The 9,784-nt window shown below is 38.8% G+C and overlaps 1 protein-coding gene across 1 annotated transcript; it reads left to right on the forward strand.

The window, feature by feature from the left end:
- The first annotated feature begins 281 nt into the window (after positions 1-281).
- Positions 282-1,975, forward strand: LOC129717438 (60S ribosomal protein L7a-like). The gene is made up of 4 exons (XM_055667324.1): positions 282-414; positions 681-801; positions 1,002-1,372; positions 1,552-1,975. The coding sequence occupies exons 1-4, from the start codon at positions 400-402 to the stop codon at positions 1,855-1,857; spliced, it is 813 nt and encodes a 270-aa protein (XP_055523299.1). The 5' UTR covers positions 282-399; the 3' UTR covers positions 1,858-1,975.
- The last annotated feature ends 7,809 nt before the right edge of the window (positions 1,976-9,784 follow it).

Raw genomic sequence — 9,784 nt, forward strand, 5'->3', positions numbered from 1 at the left:
AAAAAAAACATATCGACATCATTTAAAAATTGAAAACAAAAATGGTAGTGACGGACCCCCCTCTAAATTTTGGCATGTGTCAAGTGTTGCAGTTATCGAACGGCATTCGATAACTGCAATGTAAACATGTTGCAGTTAGCGAACGACGACTGTATTACTTTTTGGGGAAGACTTGTGAAATCAGTTTAAATAATAAGTTGTTATGCCCTTTTGCGAGTTTACGCTACACTTTTTTGTCGTTCTACTGTCATGCAGCCATCGATGCATGACTTAAAAGCGATATGTTTAATAATTTTATGTTGGCAAAACTGTCTTCCGAGGACGTGACGTCATCGTTGGCTCTTTTCCATCTTGGTTTTACTAAACACAAGAGCGCATTCTGTGCCGAATCCGCTAAAAATGGTGAATAAGAAGGTAAATCAGTCGTTTATGATGTTGTACAAGAGCAGGGAACATGGGTTTAGTCTGCCGAAAAAAAAAATATATATCTAGTGTTTCTCGTTCGAAGTGTAAACAGCGGTTTGGTTGAAATTATTATCTTGGTTTACAACGGAAGTGCATAGTGTAAATAAAGTGATACTGACAGCCTTAACCATGTTCCTAAACTACTATGTGTCGAGCAAACAACCGTAAAGTCAGTCAAATTATAGTAAAAGCTTACATCTTTTCTCATACTTTAGCCAACTAAGAAGAAGGTGTCGGGCAAAAAAGTTGCCGCTGCCCCTTTGGCCGTGAAAAAAGTTGAGGTTAAGAAAGTGGTCAATCCGCTGTTTGAGAAACGCGTCAAGAACTTTGGAATCGGTAAGTTTACTACATATATATCTAGAGCAGTGTTTAAAAAAAACAACGTGATGATTTTAAACAGATAATTTAAGCTTGCTTGAGCTGATTAAAGGATTGAGATCCTTTGTTTGATGTTTTGTTTTGAACTGAATCCGCAAAATGAAACATCAAATGTGCAGTTGCGTGGTCAGATATGTTTTAACTCTTCATTTTTTTAGGTCAGAATGTACAACCGAAGCGCGATCTCTCCCGTTTCGTGCGTTGGCCGAAATACATTCGCATCCAGCGTCACAAGGCGGTACTGCAGAAGCGATTGAAGATTCCGCCGCCAATCAACCAATTTTCGCAGGCTCTGGACAAGCACACGGCTCAGCAGCTGTTTAAGCTGCTGGAAAAATACCGTCCGGAGAACCCGATCGCCAAAATTCAGCGACTGAAGGCTAAGGCTGAAGCTAAGGCCGCCGGCAAACCGGAACCACCGACCAAGAAGACCAACCAATTGCGTCAGGGGGCAAACACCGTTGTTAAGCTAGTGGAACAGAAGAAGGCTCAGCTGGTTGTTATTGCTCATGACGTTGATCCAATTGAGGTATGTTAATTTACAGTGATTTTGGGCTTTTAATGGTTTTAAATGATGAAAAGAATTTCTTCACCTGAACACAATGTAGAAGCAGTATTACCGTTGACATTTTTGCTGATCATCATTTCGCTAATAATGTGTTTTGGTATTCACTTATTTCAACACTAATCGTGCATGTATGTTTTTAGATGGTTATCTATCTGCCTGCTCTATGCCGCAAGATGGGTATCCCGTACTGTATCATCAAGAGCAAGTCACGGCTAGGAACACTTGTCTATCGTAAGACCTGTACCTGTGTGGCGCTGACTCAGGTTGATAACTCGGATCGGGCTAACTTAAGCAAATTAGTTGAGACTATCAAGACCAACTTCAACGATCGCTACGAGGAGATCCGCAAGCACTGGGGAGGTGGTCTGCTCGGCCCCAAGAGTATGGCTCGCATTGCCAAGCTCGAAAAGGCGAAGGCGCGTGAACTGACCCAGAAAACGCTTTAAGGTGTATGTGTCAGTTCTGTTATGCATTAGGTGTATAATCTTGTGTGAGGTTGCATACTCTGACTAGGAAAGATGCAGCTGAAGGAGAAAATAATAAATCGTCGGAAGAATGAGCAAATGTATTGAATTTTGATTGCTGAAAAATGCTCCTAACCGAAACATCGTAACTGTAGGCTAGTTAAACATTGTTAAGAAAGTTTTATCGAGCGGTTCGCCCAATTCATTCTGAAGGTCTTTTTTCTTTCTAAGAAAGTAAGGGAACTGTTATTACCAGGTTTCATGACTTCACCATAATTATTCTTATGTGGTACTGCGATATCATTTGAGTAAATAGATATTTGTTTGGAGCAACATCTGTGATCAAAAGGTAGTAGTGTTTCTTAACTCATGGATAATTTATCTAGAAATTACAATTTATTAGTTTTTGTTGATTATTTAAACCACCCATCGAGACATGTTTCAAGGGCTAACATCTCAACATATGTGTAAACGAGATAGCCTATCACCGCCTCTTTCATACTTTTTTATCTTACTGCTGACAGCGGGCACAATTTAATTTGAGCCCATGACATGAGTTTATTGTCATTCACTGTTACTCGGTATAGGGATGCCAATGGCTCGATTTAAACACAGACTTAAGGCCCTATTACAGAAATCGAGTCTATTCGACTCGCCCATCTATTTCGAAAAAGACGAGTTGCTCGTCCAAGTTTCTGTAAAATGGCCCTTGCTTTTTTGCATGTCTATGGTAAACACTCTTTATCGTATTTTGCAATTCTACTTACCTTATCCAACAAGCTCATTCTGTTCATCTTTATTTAGCTGTCTTAGGCTTATTATTATGTTCAGGTCAATCAGGTACGCTATGCACCTCTGCTCGTAGAACTGTTTAGAGTAGGTATGGTTCTCAGATTGGATGCACCTGCGAATCTCGCTGCTGGATTTTGTTACGTGATTAGTCGCTTTATTTGATACTAAACACTAGAATAGAAGCTGGGACAAGTGGAAACCCTTAGCCAAAAAGGGAGCCACAGTGAGGCGAGCGAATCCAGTAGCAATGTAGAGCATGCCAACGAGAGGACCATCGGTTAAGATTCTGCCAGAATTTCAAAAATCTGTTCTTTGTTGATCGAATGAAGATCATAAACAACAGGAGAACGTTGAAGGTCTTCTTGAACGAGCACAGAGTGCAATGTCGTTTTAAGAATCGTTGCGATGTAGAGGATTTCGGTTATAGTTTACTGCGGAGAAAGATCGCTGGCTGTACTTGCGTTGTGTTTTAAGACGAAGGAGCCTTCACTTTACTTTTACAGAAACCGAGTTGGCTGATCGTCTCGGACTATGCGGAGTGAATGAAAAGCTAGTTCTCAATTGGACGGCGGATGTTTATCGAGTCGAGACAAACTACAAGCGGAAGAATCTGTGGACTTCCGCTACTAATGAGGAGAATGCTGAGAAAACTTTGTTACGGTCAGTGTATACAGTCGACAAGCTGGGACTACTGCATCAGACACTCAAGGCTGACGAACTATGTATTGGCGCAGTAAGACCGACGGATTGTCAATCAGTTCGTATGAAGGCCGACCAGAAATTCTGATAGGGCTAAGGAACATTCATGCTTTTGCTTCTCTGGAAGCGAATATTGGGGTTACGAGCGAGCCAATCGCAGTACGGTACGAATTCGGCAAGGCAAGCAGCGAGCATCTCCTGAATCACAGGCAACTAATCGGGCTACCACTAGCAAGTCTCTAACGAAGATCTTCACGATATCCTCAAAAACCATTACGCATTCGAAGAATCCGTAGTACGGGTGCATCAGGAATCAGCTCAAGACAAAAAGGCTGGGTCGATACTGGAGAAAACCACGAAACGCGTAGGGAACCGTTTCGAGACAAGACTTCTCTGGAACAAGGACAACGCGAGATTCCTAGATAGCTACCTAATGGCGCTGAATCAAGGAGTACCAAACTAAAGGATACAGCCATGAAACCACCTAAGCAAACCACAAGAAGACATGGTATCTCCCGCTGATTGTGGTCCTGAATCCGGAGAAACCGGAAAAAATCGGGCCCAAACAATTTTCCTCAACTCAGTGCTGCTGAAAGGGCCAGGAAAATCAGCCTAACGGTTCATATTTGGAAACAGCAGCGCAGAAAAGAACAAAAATGAACAGGCTCTTTGGATAAGCTGGCAGCTAGAAGCAGCTAGCTACCCGAAGGGTAGCGGAGAAGTCGTTGCCTTCTCCGCTACCCTCCGGCTGGAAATGCCGTAATGAAAGTCGGCCGACAAAACCGAAATGTCCTGAACTGTGTCATGGGTTTCTTCGACGCATTGGGACTACTGTCAGGAGTCACGTTTCATGGAAAGATGCTCGTGCAACATCTTTGGTGAAGTGGTTGCGATCTGGAAGTCGAGGCACTGCGAATTCCACGATGAAATTTGGGTAAAGCTAAATCCTCGTCGATTAATTCACTAGAGCCCATGTTTCGTCCAAAAGTAGCTCCGTTGAAGCGTCAGTCGAATCAGTCGCGTCAGTCGACTAGAACTGTTGGCTGTCGTCCTCCGTGTACGAATGAGCCAAATGTTCCTGGCAACCACTGCGCTATATATCAATTGCACAATTTGGTAGACCGACTCTCAAACTGTTCTGTCGTGGCTGCAGTCAGATCAACTGAAATACAGGGTTGTTACAGTCGGCGCAGATTTCGCGTTTTTGCGGATTTTGCGTTTTTTGCGGATTTGGCGCGTTTTTACTACTCTATGGCGCGGATTTTGCGGAAAGCCTTGCAACCTTGCTTTCAATTACCTAAAAATCAGGATATCGACTGATGGGCTGGCAACACCCTTTTAGAGTTCTATAAAATATGGTGGGTGTGTAGTAGGGTGCCAATCACTTGTATGAGAAAAAAGTAATCAAAAAATTTAGGAAAAAAAACCCTATACAAAATGTTTACCTGCCCGAAAAACACCCTGTGCGAAATTTCAGATCAGTTGGATTCAAAATGGAGTAGCGCAAAACAGAGTTAGTCCTTGAGACATCCGAAAAATCATAAAAATCATGATTATTTTCAGATTATACCAGATGTCGACGTTTCATGCATTTATAAGCTATCTGACACCAAAAATTATTCGAACCCCGAAATTTCATGCAGCCAACCCCTCTTGGGTTCCGATTTTTCACTAGGTGTTTTTTCAGGTGAAAATTTTGTATATGGTTTCTTAAAGTACCATTTTGGTTGGCATCCTATTTTTTAATACTATTTTTTTTAAATTATCTAGACTTACATTCAAAGAGGACTGAAGTTTTTTTTTTTGTAAATTGATATATCTGAATAAAGACAAGAGAAAAAAAAGTCGTCAAAGAATGACTTTGAGAAAGATGTCTGAATTTCCATTTAAAAATATTGAGAAAAATAAATAATTGAGATACTACAAAAACAAAATTTTATTGTAACCGTTATGTGCTCGACAATAAAACACCCTTACGTGCCCCCAAAATGGTCCTTCCCGAAAAGATTCTACTGGGGCTTCACTAATAACATAACTCTTTGGATGTTATGTGGTGGTCCTGAATAGATTCAAAATGGCAACTGTAGTCGATTTACGGCCTATGAATGTCATCCCGGCTCCGAAAATACTCATATTGGGTGGTATTTGGCCATTTTTGGCTGTTTTTCATGAACCGGAAGTTGCCACCCTGGATTTCAAAACGACGTCTAGGGTCGATTTCAGGTCATCCTGATTTCGGAAATACCCGTAACCGTATATATTACTTGTTAACATGTTCTGAAATCACATGCGTCTCATCGACGTCAGTAATGACAAGAATTAGAGAAAAGTTGTCAAGGGCTGGCGTATAGAAAACCGTCTGGTATTCATTGATTATTCATTGCAACTTTTCTGAACATTTCAACCTGGTCACTAGACTGGGACACGGTTATATGGGAAAAAAGAGATGGATGGTTTCTCGCTCCCATGCATTTCGTGTTCCTTATGGGTCCTATAACAACTGTGTAACTTTTCAGATCGATCGGTGAAACGCCCGATTTTTAAAGTTTCCATACGATTTTATATGGGACAAACCAATTTTTCAAAACTTTTTCTATAGAGATGTCCATTTGGCTCCTAAAAATATATCAATACATGATATTTATAGGAAATTTTCCTGGGAAAAACTCTTCTGAAGACCGCAAGGCGCTACCTTGCTTGTGAAGAAAGATATTCACCCCAGACTGATTGAATATCCGACGAAGGGCTCACCATTGAATTTTACTACCAATACTGCTGCAGCATGCTGCTGTTCCAAATTCAACCATGTGATGAGAAATGATATCGCTTAAATTTATCTTCCTCGAAGATACTATGAGCAAAAATCACACTTTGAAAATTAATTCCACGCGAAATTATTTCTCATACTCAAGCAAGTTTGCAATAGCAGCATGCTGTAGCAGTGTTGCTGGAAAATTTCAATGGTGAGCCATCCGTCAAACATTGAATCAGTTTGGGGTGAATAGCTGTTTCTACAAGCATCGTAGCGCCTTACGATCTTCAAAAGAGTTTTTCCCAGAAAAATTTCCTACTAATATCATGTATTGATATTTTTTTGAGAGCCAACTTGACATCTCTAGAGAATAAGTATTAAAAAAGTGAATTTTCCCATATAAAATCGTATGGAAACTTTAAAAATCGGGCGAAAATGGGGCGTTTCACCGATCGATCTGAAAAGTTACCCAGTTGTTATGGGGCCCATAAGGAACACGAAAAGTGCATGGGAGCTAACATTTATTTTTTGTCCCACCTTAATGGTCACTCTTGAGAAAAAAAAAATTCTAACAAAAACTTCTCTATTTGAAAATCTCAAATTTGTTCAAAATGCATATATCCAATATTGTTGATGTTTCATTTTTTCTTAATTTCAAACTGTTTGTTTAGGTACAAAAGTAAACAAAGCTACCAACGCAAAGCAAAGCAAAGCCTTGGTGCTACAATCCGATTTGGAACTTGCCCTTCTGTTTATTATACACAGACTTCGCAGCCGACTGTTAAGTGTACAGGACAATTGCGGGGCCAGCGTTACGATCCTACTGATACTAACAGTCTTTCCCGTGCCGAGACTCGAGCCTACGACAACTGGCTTGTTAGGCCAGCATCGTACCTTGAGACGCCTACTTAGCAGTTGCATCAAATCGTCGTTTGAAGCTTTGTTTACAAAAATGTTTACGTACATTAATAATCAGGATGGCCACTCTACCGGGAAAAGCGGGAAAAAGACGGGAATTTCAAATCACCGGAAAAAAGACGGGAAAACCGTGAAATTAGGCTTCACATCAGGAAAATCATCCTCTTGCATGTCTCCTACTAATGTTGCCAATGAACGAGTTGTAGCAAACTATTTCCTAGATCTGGGAAATATAAACATTGGATTAAAAAAAAAATCATTTATTTTTTAATTATTATTCTTTTTTTCCAAATTATAACGATCTAAAATTGATGTCATTGAAAAACTATTTTGGCAATACATATTTTTGATATATCTTAGAATTTTCAAGACGATTTCGTTAGGATGTGTTGTATACTGTTTTAAAAAAGGAGCTCAAATTTATCGAATTCCTGAAAAACTGTCAAGCTTGCGTTTAGAAATGTATTAAAATTGCTTTTTACGCAGTTTTTGGTTTGCTTTTTCACGTCTTTTTTAATGCGTCTTTTTTGATTTAATGCGAATTTCGGAATTTCCGTGGTTTATCATGCGGATTTCCAGGAAAAGTCGCGTTTTACACTGATTGTTTCAAAAAATATCCTTTTCAAATTGCTTATTCAGAGTGTCGGTTGAATTTATTTTACGGATTTAAGAATATTTTTCAAACATTTAGTTAGTCCTAAGATCGAAACTTTTCAAAAAAAAAAAAAAAAAAATGTTTCGAGAAGACAGATCTCAACGTTTTATGAATTTCCAACACATTTACCATAAAAAAATAATTTTAAGAATTTTTTCATTGGTCACTTTGAGGCTTTTCTTCCCGAACGATGTTCGCTTGAGAACAAATTTTGCATGGGAAGATAAAACTTCTAAGCTAATTTAAACGATCGATGTTTAATTTTCTTCCATACATTCCATTGGCATTCAAGAGCAGGTTGACAGAGAGTAAAAGCAGAAGGAAGATTGTCAACGATTTTTAGATAAAAAGGGCGCAAATTGTGCAGGTTTCCATGAAGGTACTCGCTAAAGTCGATAAACAGTTAAGAAAAGAAAAATTTTTGAAGGAGAAATATTTTTCAAAGTTTTAATAACACTATTCTCGCAAGGATATATATAAACATGTAAAATTGATGTTTTTCACATATTTTTTAAAAATAAACCACCGAGATAATTTAAAACCTGTCATCAGGAAAACCTGGAAAAAAGCGGGAAATCGAAAACTGATTTTGAGTGGTCACCCTGCATTAAAAAACTGTCACTTGAGATTATTCCATGTTTCTACAGAGGATGTTGTTCAGACTTTCCGAAAACATTTTTAATGACATTCAACTTATGTTTGAATGTTAGACCTGAATTCGAGTTGAGGGATTTTTCTACTTATTCGATTGTTTCTACTTTTTCAAGTTTGGCGCTATACGTGAGTTACATATACTTAATCGTTTTAATAACCTAGCTAAAACCTATCTCGTCCTTTTGAATTATTTTCAACAAGATATCTTGCAAATTTTAGTAAAACTTGCTATTGTTTGCAGCTCACGAAGATTATTAATTACTTATTGAATGTTCCGACAATATACGGGTTTAAATGGTTATCCATCACTTTCCAAATCTCGTCAATCAATTCTCACTTTTTATGTCTAACTTATGTCTCACAGGAATTTTACTCGTCATAATCATACTCTTTTCAATCCGAGAAAATCGCGAGAGAAAAAATCAGTACTACGGGCATTTTACATTTGTGTATAAAAATTTCCAAACAACATTTTGGGTCAGCATCATTCCTAAACATGGCCGCAGTAAGTCAACTGTCCTGCGTTTGAAGCTAAATTCAAACAAGTAATACATATCAGCATGACATTTTAAAGATGGTATTTATTTTACCATGTTGAATCATAAGTTTTTATTAGTTTTTTTTCGGCGCGGATTTAGTTTTCACGGCGCGGATCCAAAAACCCGTGGCGCGGATTTTGCGGATTCAAAATTAAGGTTTCTGTAACAACCCTGGAAATACAAACAGTTCTTTGCTTTCAGAATTGGTGAAATACTGGAACTGACCAACATGAGGTACTGGCGATGGGTACCGAGCATGCAGAACGTCGCGGATGTGCTTACCAAGTGGGGCTGTTCCATAGGGATACCATCTGGTCGAAGTTAGAAATCAGGACACCTTTTCTGGGCACAAATTTGACTAAGTTATTCTATTCCTCGAAGTATGAGCAAATATAACTCGTAATATTTGATTTACTCAGTTTTTTTTACGCGGTGATACGTAACTCGTGGAAAAACGAGTTAATAAAAATCCGCGTGTAAAAACGCGTAATTTGAAAATCCTTCGATTTAAAAATCCGCGTGAAAAAACCGTTAATTCGAAAATCCGTGTAGAAAAATATCTATTACCTATTATTATTACGCATTAGTAGATACTTTGAAAATTCAACACACGTAAACTGTTTCAACTTAAACTTAACAAATTCCAGATGCTTAATGGTAACGGTCAACGCGTAGGAAATTCGTCTTATTACTCTAGTGAGATTCAACCAATGAAAAATTTCGATCGCAGGGAGCGTTGTGACATGGAATCGAAAACACTTATTGAGCAATTTTGGAAAATTCTGCTCATTGCCACACAACAAAGTTAAATATCTCAAGCAAATCAGGACAAATGCTGAAATATAAAAAATAAATCAGGACGCCCAAATAGGTCTTAAAAATCAGGACATGTCCTGCTAA

The sequence above is a fragment of the Wyeomyia smithii genome, chromosome 1 (genome assembly GCF_029784165.1).
Source record: "Wyeomyia smithii strain HCP4-BCI-WySm-NY-G18 chromosome 1, ASM2978416v1, whole genome shotgun sequence".
NCBI lineage: Eukaryota > Metazoa > Arthropoda > Insecta > Diptera > Culicidae > Wyeomyia > Wyeomyia smithii.

Bases quoted from the DNA above. Each gene is read 5' to 3' on its own strand.
- LOC129717438 (XM_055667324.1), top strand. The intron at 802-1,001 runs GTAAGTTTACTA...TCATTTTTTTAG, and splicing joins CGTCAAGAACTTTGGAATCG to GTCAGAATGTACAACCGAAG. The intron at 1,373-1,551 runs GTATGTTAATTT...GTATGTTTTTAG, and splicing joins ATGACGTTGATCCAATTGAG to ATGGTTATCTATCTGCCTGC.